The 20,558-nt window shown below is 39.2% G+C and overlaps 1 protein-coding gene across 1 annotated transcript in view; it reads left to right on the forward strand.

Annotated features, from left to right (window-relative positions):
- Positions 1-20,558, forward strand: part of LOC140679242 (phosphatidate cytidylyltransferase 2-like) — a 37,430-nt gene that overhangs the window by 14,825 nt on the left and 2,047 nt on the right. The window contains exons 4-12 of the mRNA XM_072914242.1: positions 3,473-3,570; positions 4,100-4,239; positions 4,874-4,932; positions 9,590-9,672; positions 9,793-9,880; positions 10,003-10,071; positions 12,213-12,365; positions 18,135-18,254; positions 19,504-19,607. Coding sequence (XP_072770343.1) covers positions 3,473-3,570; positions 4,100-4,239; positions 4,874-4,932; positions 9,590-9,672; positions 9,793-9,880; positions 10,003-10,071; positions 12,213-12,365; positions 18,135-18,254; positions 19,504-19,607 — 914 coding nt within the window. The remainder of the gene's footprint in view (positions 1-3,472; positions 3,571-4,099; positions 4,240-4,873; positions 4,933-9,589; positions 9,673-9,792; positions 9,881-10,002; positions 10,072-12,212; positions 12,366-18,134; positions 18,255-19,503; positions 19,608-20,558) is intronic.

The following is a 20,558-nucleotide window of genomic DNA, read 5'->3' on the forward strand; positions in this document are numbered from 1 at the left end:
TCCTGTCCAGCTTTTCAGGCAAATCATATAGTTGATGTAGATGCCCATATCGGCTGTTCAGATTTACTTTACAAAAGAGAAGTGTAGGATACTTCTCTTGTTGCCTTATTTGTATTTGACTTTATTATATGGATTTATATTATCATTTGGTCACGGGGGCCAGAGCAGGAGGGGATAGAAAGAGAAAAAAAAGGAAGACAGAGGGGGAAATTGTGGGGACAAGAGGGGGACCAGACAGAGAGACAAAAACAACAACAGCAAACACAACAACAACAACAGCAACATATGATGCATAAATAACAAACTGAGAACGTGCTTGGTATGTTAACGTAACAGTAATTCAAATAACTATAACATATAGAACATGCTATACATTTACCAAACAATCTGTCACTCCTAATCGCTAATCTCAGTTTTGATAAATTACCGCCAATGTTGAAATGATCAATTTTCATAGGTACGGAAGTAGTAGCGTGTGTGTGTGTGAGACAATTGCTGATATAAGTCTAGTCTCTTACGTGAATGAGATAAATAATATTATTTGATATTTTCCGGTATTGTGTTAATAATTTCACGCATAAATCGCTCCAGAGTATAAATCGCAAACTATGAAAAAAACTGCGACTTATCAGAAAAATACAGTACTTTTAACGGTTATTATTTCCCGTTCAAGTATTATCTTCATATTATTTGTATTTCTTAAACATGTTTGCTACGAGTGTTTTGAAAAGCACCAACTCGGCGTGTCTAAATAACAGAAAGCAAATGTGAGCTAAACCTAAAAGCTTTTACCAAAGGCAACGATCATGAATGAAGCTTTCAGCACATACACAATGATGCCATGTATAGTTATATTTTGATAAAGACGGGGAACAACACGCTGCTGGTAAACATAGCAGCTTAGATGCAAAGTAAAATCATGAAACACAACCTTATCCGAGCAAAAACGTCTTGATACCAATTTCCTTAACCCAGCCACACAGAAAGAAGTTGTAGACCTCCATGCTTTTCCAAGTTTCCATCTGTTTTGTCTAGGGCTGCAACAACTAATCGATTAAAATTGATTATAAAAATAGTTAACGATTAATTTAGTCATCGATTCGTTGGATCTATTTTTATATATTTTTTTATTTATTTTATTTATTTATTTTTAATAAACCTTTATTTATAAACTGCAACATGTACAAACAGCTGAGAAACAATAATCAAAATAAGTATGGTGCCAGTATGCTGTTTTTTTCCAATAAAATACTGGAAAGGATAGAAATGTGGTTTGTCTCTTTTATCCGATTATTAATCGATTAATCGAAGTAATAATCAGCAGATTAATCGATTATCAAATTAATCGTTAGTTGCAGCCCGAGTTTTGTCGTGCAGAATGGCGTCTGAAACACAATAGTTTGATACGTTGCGTGACCGACGTAATCCTTGATATCACTCGACAAATCTTTTTTTTGATAAAGTATAGGGATCTATTTCTTTGCATAGTTTGATTTATAATATTGTATATATAATGTAAGGCACATTTTTTTTTAATTATACATGTATTTGTTGTTATGCCTGGCATTGACTGAATAAAAACAAATAAAAATAAACTGAATTGAATTCTTTAGGTAGGCTACTACTGAGTACTAAGGGTGTGACGGTACGTGTATTTGTATTGAACCGTTTCGGTACGGGGGTTTCGGTTCGGTTCGGAGGTGTACCGAACGAGTTTCCAAATGGACATATTAAGTAGCGTATCGCACGTTGTGTAAACAATGCACACCGAGGCACAACACACGGCATGCTAGCAACGACCGGGCTACGATAGACTGACCACACGTCCTCTTTTCACCGGACATGTCCTGTTTTGCGGGGCGTGTCCGGGCGGAGTTTCTTAAATGCCTCAAATGTCCGGCATTTTGAGTTAGGGTTGCGTGTATTTTCAATGTACGTTCAGGGTTAAGAAGGGGTTAAAAACAAAACAAACTGTGCGATAAGCAGCATTCGTGAGGGAGGGGCAGAGACAGAATTTGGTAAATAAATAACTAAAAAAATTATATTTTGTTGTTTTCTTACTGTACCGAAAATGAACCGAACCGTGACCTCTAAACCGAGGTACGTACCGAACCGAAATTTTTGTGTTCCGTTACACCCCTACTGAGTACAGATTCAGGTAAAATCAAACGGTACCAGTTTTTAATACCTGGGTTGCAAAATGACGTCACGTTGAGTTGCAGATTCAGCACTTGATGACAAAACAGGCATATTCATGATGCACTGCCTCTCGGTAATTTTGCAATTATCCATGCAAGCATGCCCAAAAGAAATTGCTCGAAAGCAAGGCTTTACTTTGGATATGCCATATACATTGTAATGGTTAGCATTAAAGATTTTACAACACCTCCAAATTGGCAATCAGAACTACAACTAAGATGCACGTTACAATAAAACAGCTGGTGTGTAGTCATTTGAACCGATACGGTACGAATTCCCAGGAACTGGTAATCGATACAGGTGCACAGCTGTACCAATTTTTGGTACTTCTGTGTGTGTTAATAAATATTGTTTTTGATAATAAAATAAAACATTTTATGCAACATTTAAAAATGAGCTAATTATAAAACTTCTTTTTATACTCTTGTTTTCCAAGAATGACATTGCAAGTACAAGATGTTAGATGGCAGTAGTGTATAGTTTATGGTGTGTTGGCTCTAGTCTTTTGTTTCGCCCTAAAAATGGTTAATACTATAAGTATTCTACTTTTTACGCACAAGTTGTTTGATTGTAACGTGCATCTTAGTTGTAGTTTTCAATACCAAATTTGAAGGTGTTGAAATCGCCATGTAAAATCGCTAATGCTAATCAGTAGCATGTCAATAGCAAAGCCAAGCAAGCACTTACGTTGGAGCATTTTTTTCTTTGTTGGCATTGACAATTGCAAGATTACCTAAGGTAGTTTAGCTGAGCCAAGTAACCCAGGTATTGTAAAATGGCAATGTTTGATTTTACGTGGCTCGTTGCCCCATAGGACCGGCGGGATTCGGTCAGTACCAAAAAAATACCGGATTCGTTACCCATCCCTAGCAATACTTAATGCATAAACACTTTGTAGGGCTCAACAAAAGACAAGACTGACACATGATTCATCTTAATGGCAAAGACTAGTTTTTGATGACAAACTGAAATGAATGCCCACTGATAAATGAGACTCAGAAGTGTAAGAAAATGAAAATGTAAAATCTGGACAGCACAGTTACCTTTATCAGCTCAGTGTTAAATGGTACATAAACATGATTTTTTTTATTAATGAACAAGTTAAAATGTGTTACCCCATGAACACACACAAAATGACCAATTACCAAAAATTGGTTTCGCTGAGTACCAATACCGATTCCCAGGTATTGGTAATTGGTACAATATCGGTCCAAATGTGAACAGTACCCATCAGTACCCACTTTCTTTTGTAATGTATTGCTTCTTTGTGCAGGTCATGTGTGTTCAGATCAAGTGCTTCCAAGAAATCATCACCATTGGTTACAGTGTTTACCATTCGTACCATCTGCCATGGTTCAGGACATTGAGTTGGTGAGAAGTTTGAGAACTTACACATTTATGTAATCAATTTGAGACACTTTTTTTTTTTAAACTGTGCATGTCTCATGTGTTAATTTGTTGCAGATTTCATGAGGTTTGGTGTCTTTATTGTTAAAAAAAATAGTGTCGGTGTAGACTAGATTATTAAGTCAATCAACAATTAAAAAAAACATAAATTAGATGCATTGTAATCTTACACTAAAGTAGTTTGAATTTGTAGTCCCTTTGTTTCTCCACTGTGTAATAGACATTCACCCTTCCTTTTCATGTCGTAAAACATGGAAACTACTTGATGACGACATAAACTTAAACATTTTATAACGTGTCTTTTATCATTAACCTAATGGGAATGAGTCCATAGCAAATATTGAATGGAAAAATATGTGAAACCTAACTTCATTAAATATTGTTGTCTTCAATCCCTGCTTAAATTCAACATTTCTGCTGTACTGTACCCAAACATGTTTATTGCTGTCATAAAGCTTGTGCAGGTCAGTTTGTCAATACTGTTTGCGTACAGGTACTTCCTGCTTTGTGTCAATTACTTCTTCTATGGTGAGACGGTCACGGATTACTTCTTCACGCTGGTGCAGAGGGAAGAGCCGCTTCGCATCCTAAGCAAATACCACCGCTTTATCTCCTTTGCGCTCTACCTCACAGGTGACTCACACAGTATGCCTTTCCTCATATGCTAAGACTAAGCATAACTAATCATTTCCAAAATCATATTAGTGGACTTAAAATACTACCGTACTATTTGTCTATCCATGCAGACTAGATATTATAATTTTTGTGGTTTTGAGAGTTTTGTATTATTTTCCTCATTAAAATGTGGCAACTCAGTCAGTTGCTGTACTTTGTATTCGAGTGGCTCAATCCAAAAGGCATAATTTGAATGTGCCATATATGGACTATTATTTCAAAGCATGTTTAAAAAAGAAGAGTACAGTTTAACATAAACTGCAACGTCTTGCTTTCCTTCATCTCTTTATCCAAAGAGATTTTACCTATTAAGAAGGGGCCCGATAAGTGAGCCAATTTTTAATGAGAGTGGCTAGAGACTTTGTATTAGTAATTTATTACTGATCTACAAGGACACCTTTTCCTCAGTCCTTATCAAACTATAAATAGAATGTATCCAGCCACCTTGAGTCACTTCCTCCATATTAACACTTGCTTTCTGCTAAAATAGGTTAAACTAAAATCAGTCATTTTGAACAAAGTTGACCTAGATTCTGACTTAATTAATTTGTCTCTAATGTGCATTGCATTGACAAGTGTGTGCCTACTTCAGGTTTCTGCATGTTTGTGCTGAGCTTGGTGAAGAAGCACTACCGCCTTCAGTTCTACATGGTGAGTCGCACCCTGCCTCTTCTTTGCCTTCGCCCTTAGGGGCATTGGGTTATTGATGAGGCCTGTGGGAGGGCATCTATAGTTGTTAGGACCGTGGGCAGGTGGTTGTCCTACAAATCACTGGCAAGCTTGGCTAAATCCCAACTGTCCCTCTTACAACTTCTACTTTGTCTTGCCACTTAAAACTGGGGGGTAAAATGAAGTGGTAAAAAATATATCCTGATGAAATGAGAAGTAACTCGTTTCCTGCTTCTTTATCCCCTCGAGCTGCTATGACATAGGCAGTAAACATACAATACTATGATGTAATCTTTTCTAACAACTGTGATGTAATGTAGCGCAAGTTTATAAAAAGCAAATATCACAGTTTTCAGAAGCTACAATGTGTAAATGAGTTGTTATTTGGTCGTAATGATGAGTGATTTTAAAATAAGTACAATAACACTAAACATGGCTAATGTACATTTTGACATTAAAGGGGAACATTATCACAATTTCAGAAGGGTTAAAACCATTAAAAATCAGTTCCCAGTGGCTTATTTTATTTTTCGAAGTTTTTTTCAAAATTTTACCCATCACGCAATATCCCTAAAAAAAGCTTCAAAGTGCCTGATTTTAACCATCGTTATATACACCCGTCCATTTTCCTGTGACGTCACATAGTGATGCCAATACAAACAAACATGGCGGATAGAACAGCAAGCTATAGCAACATTAGCTCGGATTCAGACTCGGATTTCAGCGGCTTAACACTGTCTGATAAGATAATTACTAACAACTATGAACTAGGTTTACAGCATATGAAATACATTTGGCAACAACATGCACTTTGAGAGTGCAGACAGCCCATTTCAGGCGCGCTAAGAACATATATTTTTCCACGATTTCAGCACTCAGGTTAACCATACCTAAATAGACACAAAATACTGCATTACACAAGACTACCCGAATGTACTCGAATGATTGAAAAAAATAAATGTTTTTAAGCTAAATTATTGGTAAGCACAGTTTATGTATAATAATTTACGTAAAACCGCGAGTAATGAATAAAGTTTTCATCAATTAATATATTCTGTAGACATACCCTCATCCGCTCTTTTTTCCTGAAAGCTGATCTGTCCAGTTTTGGAGTTGATGTCAACAGGCCAGGGAAGCTAGGGTCGATATTCTTCTCTTGATCATTTTCGGTGGCATAAGGGACGGTGTGAGCCAAGACATCCAGGGGTTTAGCTCGCTCGTCTGTGGGAACAAACTGCCGCCATTTCTTGCCGTGCTACCGAGGTCCTTTGTCCCTGAATAGCTCACACACTCCGGCAGATTCAATGGGGGTCTGGCGGCAGATTTCTTTGACTTTATCGTTGGAAATGCATCTGCTTTGAGTGTTGCAGGATATCCACACATTCTTGCCATCTCTGTCGTAGCATAGCTTTCGTCGGTAAAGTGTGCGGAACAAACGACTGACCATTTCGTCGGCTTTCCCCACACCCTCGTATTTTGAACAAATTTCGTCCAATTTCTTGCCACTTTCGCATCTTTGGGCCACTGGTGCAACTTGAATCCGTCCCTGTTCGTGTTGTTACACCCTCCGACAACACACCGACGAAAGTGAGAAAATGGCGGATTGCTTCCCGATGTGATGTCACAACGAGAGAGAATAATAGAAAGGCGTTTAATTCGCCAAAATTCACCCATTTAGAGTTCGGAAATCGATTAAAAAAATACATGGTCTTTTTTCTGCAACATCAAGGTATATATTGACACTTACATAGGTCTGGTGATAATGTTCCCCTTTAAGCCAGCTGTCTAATCAGTAATGAAATGTAGTAAATTATGGTGATGTCCGTTTGCTGCAAGTCTGACATCGTAGTTTACTAGCTACTGTACAGTTGTTTTAGTTAGTTCGTGTGACGAGCGATTTTAAAATAAAAACAACATTCAAAACATGGCAATATTTTACATGGCGTCTCAGTTATTAATTACGTTTAAAGTCATTAATGTTCTTTCTGCTCAGCATTCTTCTCCGAATCCTTGGTTTCAAGTGTGGTCTGTACATAGCACACTTCATTTTGAGGGCTGTACACCCCTTGTCACTTCATCCTACCTTTATCAAGCAGTCAAATACAATTTCATTCATATACCCCTGAATCTAGAGTGCCTGAAAGTGCTTCACAAACTCACAACGACATCCCTTGATCCAAATCCACATGCGGGCAAGGAAAAACGCTGCTATGGTATTAGCCGTAAAAGCTAACTACGGAAAGAGATAAACTCGCTTTTACTTCATCACAAAACGTGTTTGTAATGCACAACACTGCGATACGACACTGTGGAAGTCGCTTCCTCGCAGTCCCACTGTCAGACACGGCACAGGAGTCCAGCGTGCAGGTTTAACAAGATTTTTAATGCTCGTATGTTTTATCAACAAAGTTTTCTCCAGACTCACCAATCCTCCTTCCTCTCTTCTCCCAGCCGCCTACTGTTAAAGACAACAGATGATTAGATTAACACGTACTACCTGTGAAATCTAATCACCTGCCAGCTGTCAGCACATGCCCCGCCCCTGCCCGATAGTGACTTTTTCTCCTGCAAGCAGCGCTGACTACACCTCCCCCCACAGACACTAATCTGTACTGACTGAAAAACATGAACAATCATATTACAGTATCTGTTAAGTATTAGCCCACAGTTTTATGTTTTGTTTGTAAACAGCTAGCCAGGCAGCGTATGTTGTCTATCATGATACACGTTAGGCCTTGGTCTCATAAAAATAATGACAATAATATCGTTTATCGGCAATAATTTGTAAGTCAATATATCGTCAAGCAAAATTTGTTATCGGCCCAGGCCTAATACATGTATGATGTGCTGTGTGTATCATGATCAATATAAAGTCTGACTCACTTGATAGACTCTGTCTGGTCCAGTTGGCCGGGGAATTATTAAATTTTTACACCAGGTTTTTGTGGGTATGCACGGTTAATACAGGTCAATCCTGCTATGTGTTCTTTTAGGTGCGGTAAATTGTGTTCAGAAGCTGAGTCAAAATTCCATCTCTTGTATGGAATTGTAATGACAAATTACATTGATAGACATCCATCCGTATCATGTTCTTGAGTTATACATGGAGCGAAACGCCAAATCAGGCAGTGCCGTAATCCATACTCCCAACGCACTCCCAGAAGGGTTTTCCAAGGGACACGTTCGAAAGCCTTCCTCAAGTCTACACTTATAAACCCATTTAGACTGCTTGGGCAGACTCCCCTGCTGAGAGTAAAGAGCTAGTTCATAGATCCAAGACCAGGACGAAAACTACACTGCTCCTGCAGAATTTGAGGTTCGACTATTTGGCGGAGCCTTCTCTCTAGTACAGCTGAATAGACCTTACCAAGAAGTCTGACAGTCAGTAAGCCATACGTGCCAACCCTCCCGGATTTTCCGGGAGACTCCCGAAATTCAGCGCCTCACCCGACAACTTCCCGGGACAAATTTTGTCCCGAAATTCAGGCGGACTCAGGTCCATGCGGACCTGAGTCCGCTAACCCACATTATAAACAGCGTACCTGCCCAATCACGTTATAACTGTAGAAGGATGGAGGGCGAGTTCTTGGTTTCTTATGTGGGTTTATTGTTAGGCAGTTTCATTAACGTCCTCCCAGCGCGGTAACACACAACAACAGCAGTCACGTTTTTGTCTACCATAAAGCAGTTCGTCTGCCGTAAACAGCAATGTTGTGACACTCTTAAACAGGACAATACTGCCATCTAGTGCATTTGATGAAAGCACTTTTGTGCGTGCCACACAGCAATGCATCATCAGAGAGGGTGTTCAGCATGGTTCGAAAAATAGTGACAGAGAATAGAACAAGGATGGACAATTCAACCCTTAACTCAACAATGAGTAGATGAGTGTTATGTGTGTGTATATGTGTAAATAAATTAACACTGAAATTCAAGTATTTATTTTTTATATATATATAAAAATATATATAATAAAATATATATTTATAGCTAGAATTCACTGAAAGTCAAGTATTTCTTATATATATATATATATATATATATATATATATATGTATTTGAAATACTTGACTTAGTATTTCGTCAAGTATTTCTTATATATATATATATATATATATATATATATATATATATATATATATATATATATATATGTATGTCTTAATAAGGTTATCCAAAAAATAGTGCTCGATACCGTAGTAGAGCGCAATATATGTATGTGTGGGGAAAAAAAAAAAAAAAAAAAAAAAAAAGTAGTCTTGTGATTTTTTCCCCCACACATACATATATATATATATATATATATATATATATATATATATATATATATATATATATATATATATATACAGTATATGAAATACTTGACTTGGTGAATTCTAGCTGTAAATATACTCCTCCCCTCTTAACCACGCCCCCAACCACGCCCCCCACCTCCCGAAATCGGAGGTCTCAAGGTTGGCAAGTATGCAGTAAGCCATCCCAAATAAATGAATTTTTATATATGAAAAACACCCAATGTTGTCCTTGGAAATCTTGTTGTGCACTGTCTGTATCCATAGTTAGACACCTTTTGGGAGTGTGTTTAATTTAAACTTGTCTTGCCAAACCTTTTGAATTGTATTTCTGTTTTCTTCAGTTTGGCTGGACCCACGTGACTCTGCTGATTGTTGTAACGCAATCTCACCTCATTATTCACAACTTGTTTGAAGGGATGATCTGGTATGTAAACAATCTTCTTGCATTACACAAATAAACTCTCAGCAAAATGTAATACTGTCCGTAACCAACCAAGTTCTTCATCTCTTAACATTTCTTTGGTTTATGCTTGTATGCCAATAGGTTTATTGTGCCAATTTCCTGCGTGATCTGTAATGACATCATGGCCTACATGTTTGGTTTCTTCTTCGGCCGCACCCCTCTCATTAAGGTTTGTTTGCATCAGTGGCTCAAGATTAAAATACAAACCACCATTAGGGGAATCCCTCATTTCATACATCTAAATGTAATAAGTGTATTCAAAAGCTGTTATACACGCTGTGTCCTCTGCAGCTGTCGCCTAAGAAGACGTGGGAGGGATTCATCGGTGGCTTGTTCGCCACCATTGTGTTTGGCATCTTGGTAAGGTGTTTGTTTTTTTTCATCACATATTTTTAGACAGCCAGTCATTCTTATCATATTGATACTTTTGAAAAATGTAACTTGGCATTTTAAATAACTGGCCCACTGAAAGGGGCCCTATTATGCAAAACCATCTTTTCCTATTGGTACCTGCTGTTGTGTATTTGGCATCAGTGTAAGTCCTAAATATTGAAATCAAATATTGGGGAGATATTTATAAAACAATGCCTTCCTTCATACTTCCTCCTAACAAATCATTTGGAATTTACCCAATCTGTAACGATTGGAAAAAATGCCACCGGATTATCCATACATGGTATAAATGTACTCGTGTAAGTGACATTGTAGCTGTAGTCAGTAAGCTAATTTTTTCCTCTATCCTCTTGTTGTGGGGCAGACCGGGTTGTGCATGGGCTTGCATCCTCCATTGTTGCCATTTCTAATACAAAGTAGCATATAGTTTGAATTTATATCTGTCAGTAGACTCTCTATGGAAAAGCTAAAAACTACAACGAAGTGGAGGCACGTAAATAAGACTGCCCACAAAACGGAACATCTTGAAGAGACAGTCAGAAAGCAGCTTGAAAACGGTCTGTAAAACATAAATCTATGCAAAAATCTGACCAAAGAATCACCATTACTTGTTATGTAGACCTCAAGGAAGTGTTTTAAATGTAGAAAAAAAAATCATAATACGACCCCTTTAAATTTCATTCTTTTCATTTAATTTATTTATTTATTAGGACAATATATATTATGCATAAAAACATAGATGTTTGTACCAGACTGTAGTTTAGTAGCTAATTTCCATCTGTAGTCCTAAGTGGGAGGCACAAAGTGCATGTTAAAACACTATTCAAATGTCCATCCAAATATCATACACACATACAGCATACATAATGATATTATCTAAAAAAAAAATACATTACAATAGGTGCAGCCTTCATTGTGCATACAGTACACTGCAAAAAGTCAGTGTTCAAAAACAAGAAAAAAAATTACAAAAATGAGGGGTATTTTATTTGAACTAAGCAAAATTATCTGCCAATAGAACAAGAACATTTGGCTTGTCAAGACTTTCCAAAACAAGTAAAATTGGCTAACCTCAATAAACCCCAAAATACCTTAAAATAAGTATATTCTCACTAATGACAAGTGTACTTTTCTTGGTAGAAAAAAAAACAAACTTTTTTCTCAATATGTTGAAAAATATTCTTAAATTAAGTAAATGCTAGTGCCATTATCTTGACATAATGATATGCGCTCAGCATCATGATTTTTTTCATGCTTGAAGTAAGAAATTATTACTTTAAAAAAGTAGTTTTATACTTGTGAGTGTTAATGACCCAGCCTCGCATCAGTTGATATTCTAGTTTCAAGCATGTTTTACTCAATATAGGTCATAAAATCTCAGCAACAAGCTGTAATATCTTTCTGAGATCATTTAGGACCAAAACCCTTAAAACAAGTAAAAGACTAACAAAAAGATTAATTATCTTACCAGACAGAAAATAAGCAAATATCAACCTTATTTGAGATATTTAATCTTACTTAGATTTCAGTTTTTGCAGTGTACAAGTCAATCACATTAAAAATCCCAATAACTCACAAGTGCGTACATCCCTGGTTGTCTAAAAGCCATGTTTTTGCTTCTCTTGTGAAGGAAGTGAGTGAATTCAAGCTCAGCAGCTCAGACTGGAGCTTGTTCCACTGTTTCACAGCCTTTGCCGTGAAAGCAGATTGGGCAAAGTCTGTCCTACATTTTGGGATACTACACTGCCCTCTAGAAGTTCCTGGTTTTACTTGTGGTCTGGTCTGTGGTCTGAGGTCCGATGGACAACATCTTACAGACTTACAACATTCATCTATTGATACAACTTGGTTCAGTTGTGCTACTTTTTCGTTTTGCAAGTCGTGGGGTTACCAAAATAATAAAATCTATATTGTGTCAAGTTTTTAAAGATAATAGAAACCAATACAACAACAAGAATGACATTGGGTACAACACAACATATTATTTTCCTTAAACAATGCTTGATTTATTACTTAAATCAAGCCTCTAAACTGTCTGACTTGGATTCAGCATTGCCCCTTTTTTGTCATCAGTTTCCCAACTATAATCTTTTTCTCTTTCCTCACAGCTCTCCTATGTGATGGCAGGCTACCGCTACTTTGTATGCCCAGTGGAGTTCAACAACGATTCCAACAGTTTCCAGGTAGACTGCGAGCCCTCTGAGCTTTTCCAGCTTCAGGATTACGTACTTCCCAGCGTCCTTGAGTCTTTCACTGGATGGGTGAGTTCAAGACATTTACAATACCAAAAAAATATATACCGGTAGTTTAAATTCACTACACACACTAAAAATAATAACGATTGCCTTTTAAAGGGGAACTGCACTTTTATTGGAATTGTGCCTATAATTTACAATCCTTATTAGAGACAAATTTGTCTTTTTTTTTTTAATGCATTCTAACTAAGGTTGCAACTTTAAAAGAAAGGAAAGACAAAGTGCTAAAAAATAAAACAATACATTTTTATGTTAAAAAAAATGTTAAAGTCATCATCATCATCGGCGGTCACTCGAAGCGAGTATGACGATCCTCCTGGTAGGGGGGTATCCCTCTATGGAGGATGCCTGTGCATGACTTTGTTTAACGTGGGGAGACTGGTGCACAGAGATGCGCGGATAGGCAATTATTTCATCCGCAACCGCATCACAAAAGTCGTCAACCATCCGCCATACACCCGAACTAACTTTTTTTTTTTTTTTTTTTGTGTGTCCTGTCCAGCTTCTCAGGCAAATCATATAGTTGATGTAGATGCCCATGTCGGCTGTTCAGATTTACTTTACAAAAGAGAAGTGTAGGATACTTCTCTTGTTGCCTTATTTGTATTTGACTTTATTAAATGTATTTATATTATCATTTAGTGCAGCCGGGCCGGAGCAGGAGGGGATAGAAAGAGAAAAAAAAAGAAGACAGAGGGGGAAATTGTGGGGACAAGAGGGGGATTAGACAGAGAGACAAAAACAACAACAGCAAACAACAACAACAACAATAGAGCAACATCAGCAAATATGACATGTACAAATATGATGGTAAAAGTAATAGCAAATAAGCAGTTAGCGAAAAATAAAAAAGAATACAGAAATGGCAATGAGCATTATTACACTACAAATGGATCAATACAAATACCAATAGAAATAGCGCTATTGATAATGAACAATACCAATAATTTACCTTTATTATCAACAATACAGTTGTTTAAATGCAACAATACATATACATAATGATAACTTGAGATACGAAAGAATGCAGAAAAATGGAGGGGGAGAAAGAGAAAAAAAAAAAAGAAAGAAAAAAAAAGAAAGGAGACTGATCCAATGCAGCAGAGACATTCAATGTGTGCCACGCTGTCACGGCCCAGACGCACACCAGTGCGCAATCATCTGGGAGCCGCGCTGAGCGCACCTCCAAGCGCACTCGCGCCACTCAAACTGCTGCAGGCAGCTGCGTTCTATCTTGTTTTAACATCCTGTGGCACTCTTCTGGGATCACGGCGGACGAAACTGCTCATGCTCAGGGTGTTTGTGGAGGTTCGGGGTTTTGCACAAATGTGATGCACCATGTTAGATGTCCCGGTTTTGTGACTGTCGTAGACATAAACAGCGTCGCAGCTCTTGCAAATCACGTAGCCAGCATTACTATCATCCTGATTTACAACCTCATAAAAACGAGTCCACGCTGAACTTTTCTGGCCTTTTTTTCTTCTGGTCTTCTGGTCTTTAGTATTCCCTTTTTTTACCACGTTTGCTGCCGTTTTTTTTCTTCTTCTGTTGTGGCGTGCTGCAGGTGCCTGCTCGTTTTTTGTATGTGGGTAACAACATTTAACTATGTATACATATTTCCGAATTGGTTTAACTGCCACCCGCCTGAATCTATTTAAAATCTAATTTTTTTTTAATTTCAACCGCCTGACCCGACCCGCGGATAAAATCTAATTTTTTTTTATTTCAACCGCCCGACCCGCGGATAATCCGCGGACTCCGCGGTTGTGTCCGCAAACCGCGCATCTCTATGGTGCACAGACAGTCACCACACGATCCTTGACAGATCCTGGTCATGGTCCATTGGCATGGAGTCCAAGACGACTGGGGACCCTTTTCTGCTGCAGCCTTCATCCGCCATCCCAGCCGTTCTGACGCTCCATAGGGTTAGCAATCATCCTCCACAGTTGAGGTCTTGGGTTGTTATTTCCCCATAATTGGGCCCACGTGGATGTGGGGGTGCCTTCTTCCACCATCGCAGCCGTTGTGGTAGTTCTTACATCTACCGTCTTCCGCCTGCTCCACCGTTGAGGTCTTCACCGTATCCATGGCTAGGGAGGCAGTCAGGTACTAGGCCTTTGCCAAGGGCCACCTGGGGTAACGTAGTAAAGGGGTTAACCTCCTAGTGCCCCAAGACCCCATAGAGGCGCCTCCTCTGCTGGACGCACTTTAACGTCACGCCCAGGACACAGTTAAACACAGTTAAAATAGCAACAATGAAAACAAACAATAAAACGCAAAATCTAACTTCCTCAAAAAGAAAGGCATTTTGTGATGTTTAAAAAGCTGCACACTGGTATATTGACTATCGATTAACTCTTGGCAGTTTTAGCACTCTAATAGGCTCAATTTGTAGAATTCAATCCTTGATTAATAATTAGAATGTTGGCTATTTAATAGATTGTAAGTTTAATCTTATGATACCTCCTCATTGGTGCCTGTTTCTCTCTCTCTGTGTCTGTGTGTCTGTGTGTGTGTGTGTGTGTGTGTGTGTGTGTGTTCACGCGCGCAGACGCGGTTCACATTTGTAAAAGTTCCTCTTTTTTTCAGCTTTGCAAATTCACAATTGATGTAGAGAAAGTTGAGCTGGGTGACTTTGGCAAAGTGAAAGCTAATACTTTTACCGAAGTTGAGACCGCATCCTCCCTCCAGGCTTCCGACATCATGTCTCCGCTTTAAATGCTCGCGTATCAGAGATGCACTGTCATAAAAACAAGGTCTGCTTTGCAAAATGAGCAAGGTATTCATGTTTGTAACAGGAATAAGAGGAAATATCCTTAAACTTGACATGTTAGCACTGGAGTGTGGTAACAAAACTCCATTTACATTTCGTGACCTGAATATTAACAACCAAGTATTTGTGATATTGTTATAATAAGTGCTAACGCAAATTGATCAGAGAGAAGCTGCTGTATTGACACCATCAACTGGTGAGATGCTTTCTCTTAGCTTGTGAAAGTTAATACTAGATTGTAAATAATGTCTCTCACCTTGATAGTAAAATAATGTGGATATAAACTGAGAAGTTGGTAGACTTTGACTACCAACTTAGACCCAGGGAGATGGCAAAAAAGACACGCAAAAGACGCTGGTTTGCACCCAGCTTTTTTTCTTTTAACGTCTGTGTGACAGACTCAAGCCGTCGTGCAGGTTCTCTGGACCACCAAGGAAGGACATTGTTTCGAGCATGGTTGACTTTCTTTAATTTTTTCAAATAAAACCTCAGTCTCCGGTCGCTTTCGCTGTGCATCTGCTGCTCGCTCTCCCGGTCGCTTTCCAGCCGGCCGCGTCGTCTGCGTCTGCCTCTTGCTCTCGCTCTATTCCGCGCTGCATGCGTTGCTGGCTCTCCAACCCCTTCTGCCACGTTTCCCTTCACTTTTACGGCTGTTCCCCTTTTACCCAGTTCAAGGAGATTACTGGATTGTGCTCAGCTGCCCGATCCACGCACCTGCAGTCCATTTGGACGCGGTTCCGCCGGCCACACCTCCTCGCCGTCATCTCGAAGTCGGCCCTGGCGGGGCACGCCTCGCTGTCGGTCTGCCGGCCCCGCCTCCCCATAGTCTGCATTACAAATTTCGTAGACCAAATCATGCTTAAATTAAACAAAATACATAAACTTTACATGCTATTATGAATGTGCATGTTACTACATTACATATATACTTACATTGTGTATATAAAATGACTATGGAGGTGTTTAGAGGTTATTTAGAGCACTTTATAGAAGGAATAGAGCCACTCCCATAAGCTTTGTCGGAAGGGGACTTTTGCTCGCACTGATTTACTACCGTATTTTTCGGACTATAAGTCGCAGTTTTTTTCATAGTTTGGCCGGGGGTGCGACTTATACTCAGGAGCGACTTATGTGTGAAATTATTAACACATTAGCGTAAAATATCAAATATTATTTATCTCATTCACGTAAGAGACTAGGCCAGGGGTCGGCAACCTTTACCAGTCAAAGAGCCATTTTGACCAGTTTCACAAATTATAGAAAACAATGGGAGCCGCAAACATTTTTGAAATTTTAAATGAAATAACACTGCATACAAAGGTTTTTTTTTGCTTTGTGCTATGTATAAACCAGGGGTCTCAGACACGATGCCCACACCTTTTTATGGAATTTTTAAGCTGGTGCGGCACGCGAATTTTGAATGTATAGCGCTTGTCAGCGTCATGCCTGCCGTAATGGTACAGCATATAGCGCCCACTACAACCAGCGTGCCTGATGTTGAATGGGGCTTCCGCTTGTTCACGTAAGTGACAGCAAGGCATACTTGTTCAACAACCACACAGGTTACGCTGACGGTGGCGGTATAAAAAAAACTTTAACACTCTTACTAATAATGCGCCACACTGTGAACCCACACCAAACAAGAATGGCAAACACATTTCGGGAGAACATCGGCACCATAACACAACATAAACACAACAGGACAAATACCCAGAATCCCATGCAGCCCTAACTCTTCCGGGATACATTAGACACCCCCGCTACCAAACCCCGCCCACCTCAACCGACGCACAGAGGGGGTGGGGGGGTGTTAATGTAGCCCGGAAGAGTCAGGGCTGCATGGGATTCTGGGTGTTTGTTCTGTTGTGTTTATGTTGTGTTAAGGTGCAGATGTTCTCCCGAAATGTGTTTGTCATTCTTGTTTGGTTTTGGTTCAAAGTGTGGCGCACTATTAGTAAGAGTGTTAAAGTTGTTTTATATGGTCACCGTCAGTGTAACCTGTGTGGCTGTTGACCAAGTATGCCTTGCTGTCACGTACGTGTGCAAGCAGAAGATGCATATTATATAACAAATGTTGGGCTGGCACGCTGTTAATACAGATTGTAGAGGGCGCCAAATGTTGTAAAATCATGGCAGGCCCTTATTATAACTTTAAGGGTGAAAATCGGTGAATATTAATCCCGGGAGTTTTCTGCGAGAGGCACTGAAATCCGGAAGTCTCACAGGAAAATTGGGGGGGTTCAGCAAGTAAGCTGCTGAGCCGCATCAGAGTGATCAAAGAGCCGCATGCGGCTCCGGAGCCGCGGGTTGCCGACCCCTGGACTAGACGTACAAGATTTCATGGGATTTAGCGATTAGGAGTGACAGATTGTTTGGTAAACGTATAGCATGTTCTATATGTTATAGTTATTTGAATGACTCTTACCATAATATGTTACGTTAACATACCAGGCACGTTCTCAGTTGGTTATTTATGCCTCATATAACGTACACTCATTCAGCCTGTTGTTCACTATTCTTTATTTATTTTAAAGTTCCTTTCAAATGTCTATTCTTGGTGTTGGCTTTTATCAAATAAATTTCCCCCAAAAATGTGACTTATACTCCAGTGCGACTTATACCGTATTTTTCGGACTATAATTCGCAGTTTTTTTCATAGTTTGGCCGGGCTCCATTGCGATTTTTATGTTTTTTTCCTTCTTTATTATGCATTTTCGGCAGGTGCGACTTATACTACGGTGCAACTTATACTCCGAAAAATACGGTATATGTTTTTTACTTCTTTACTATGCATTTTCGGCCGGTGCGACTTATACTCCGGAGCGACTTATACTCAGAAAAATACGGTAGTTAGAATGCGCAAAAAGAAGAAAAATTTATGTGTGCTTGTCTTACATAAGGGTTGTGAATAATAGACAACATTCCAAAAAGTGCAGTTCCCCTTTAAGTATTATACAACTGATGATCACTACTTGCATCTAATCAACCACTTTCCTTTGCAGACCACAGTGCGTCTCTACCCCTTCCAGATCCACAGCATCGCTCTCTCCTCTTTCGCTTCAATCGTTGGGCCCTTTGGTGGCTTCTTTGCCAGTGGCTTCAAGAGGGCCTTCAAGATTAAGGTACATGTACACTGCACACAATGGAGAATGGACATGTTGCTGCATTTTCTTTATTGGCTGTAGAGAAAATTAGAAGCTAATTGATCATTTCGAAGAGAGGAGACAATCTCTAAATCAGTGGTTCTTAACCTTGTTGGAGGTACCGAACCCCACCAGTTTCATATGCGCATTCACCGAACCCTTCTTTAGTGGAAAAAAAATAAAATAAAAAATAATTTCAAATTCAAGACAAAGTTATATGTTTTTGGTAACACTTTAGTATGGGGAACATATTCTAAGTAACAAAGACTTAATTTAGAGTTATTTGGACACTAAGGGAACATATTCTAAGTAATAAAGACTTAATTTAGAGTTATTTGGTTAGGGTTAGGGTCAGGGTTAGAGGGTTAGGGTTATACTAAGGCCATGCTGAATAAGGCATTAATAAGTGCTTAATAATGACTAGTTAAGAGCCAATATGTTACTAATGTGAATGTTAATAAGCAACTAATTAATGGTGAATATGTTCCCCATACTAAAGTGTTACCATGTTTTTTTACTGGTGCATAAAATGAACCGTGCATGAACATCACCTTGTTCAAAGAACAAAACCAACACAGTGCATAAACTCACAACAAATTACACACCTGCAAACCAGTCAGCTGTTGCCGTATCCGTAATACGCCGATAGGGGGAAGTTTGTATTTACACGATAAGTTGGGTGTGTTTTGACCTCCGCCGAACCCCTGAGGCCGACTCACCGAACCCCTAGGGTTCAATCGAACCCAGGTTAAGAACCACTGCTCTAAATGTTATGAACTCCTGTGTTGATGCCCAGACAAGTTCCATTAATGGAGGTTTGCTTGAATGTCTTCTTGCTTAACTTCAACAACAAGAGTTTTGTCATAAATTACACTTACTAACTCACAAAATAGGACTTTTGGATTCAACCGATCATAGCAATGACACACGTTGGTATGGGAATCGACTTCAGTTATTGAGGCGCCTTGCTCCAGGGCACCACAACCATGTGCATAATGGGGTTTAGGCTAATAGTCCATCATCACGTTGTTCTGAACTTTGTCTTGTTGACCACACAGACAATGTGTCCTTCTGACTACTCTAGTTGAGACTTGACTCACAGCGCCTATCCTTGTTGCAGCCCTGTAGTGCAGTCTAAGCAACAATCTGTTACAGAATTCCCTAAACGTTGATGATGCCCATCCCTAATACAGTTATACTCTCCAGCCTTATGTCTTCTGTTTTCCAGGATTTTGCCAACACCATCCCAGGACACGGAGGCATTATGGATCGATTTGACTGCCAGTACCTCATGGCCACATTTGTGAATGTGTACATTGCTAGCTTTATCAGGTATATCCAACAAAAGTATTACTCTGACTTTACAGATTAGCATAGTCCAAACTTCATATGGGACAAGGACATGACACCAATGCTAAAGTAGAAATCACTTTGTGTCGCTATACTTAGTTGTAGTAAGCAAGCACTTTTTGGACATTCTGGGCTTTGTTTAACTTTGGTACAATCGCGTGTGAAAACTTAGTTAATGTGAATTTCCATCAATCCATCCATTTTCTACCGCTTGTAATTTAATCGTTTTAAATGTGTTGTACAAATATAGTAATTTACACTCTGCTACATGCTTACCTTGCACACTTAAAGGGGAACATTATCACCAGACCTATGTAAGCGTCAATATATACCTTGATGTTGCAGAAAAAAGACCATATATTTTTTTAACCGATTTCCGAACTCTAAATGGGTGAATTTTGGCGAATTAAACGCCTTTCTATTATTCGCTCTCGGAGCGATGACGTCACAACGGGAAGCAATCCGCCATTTTCTCGAACAAAAATTTCAAACACCGAGCCAAATCAGCTCTGTTATTTTCCGTTTTTTGCGACTGTTTTCCGTACCTTGGAGACATCATGCCTCGTCGGTGTGTTGTCGGAGGGTGTAACAACACGAACAGGGACGGATTCAAGTTGCACCAGTGGCCCAAAGATGCAAAAGTGGCAAGAAATTGGACGTTTGTTCTGCACACTTTACCGACGAAAGCTATGCTACGACAGAGATGGCAAGAATGTGTGGATATCCTGCGACACTCAAAGCAGATGCATTTCCAACGATAAAGTCAAAGAAATCTGCCGCCAGACCCCCAGGAAAAGAGAGCGGATGAGGGTATGTCTACAGAATATATTAATTGATGAAAACTGGGCTGTCTGCACTCTCAAAGTGCATGTTGTTGCCAAATGTATTTCATATGCTGTAAACCTAGTTCATAGTTGTTAGTTTCCTTTAATG

This window comes from Nerophis lumbriciformis, linkage group LG12, assembly GCF_033978685.3.
Source record: "Nerophis lumbriciformis linkage group LG12, RoL_Nlum_v2.1, whole genome shotgun sequence".
NCBI classification, from domain to species: domain Eukaryota; kingdom Metazoa; phylum Chordata; class Actinopteri; order Syngnathiformes; family Syngnathidae; genus Nerophis; species Nerophis lumbriciformis.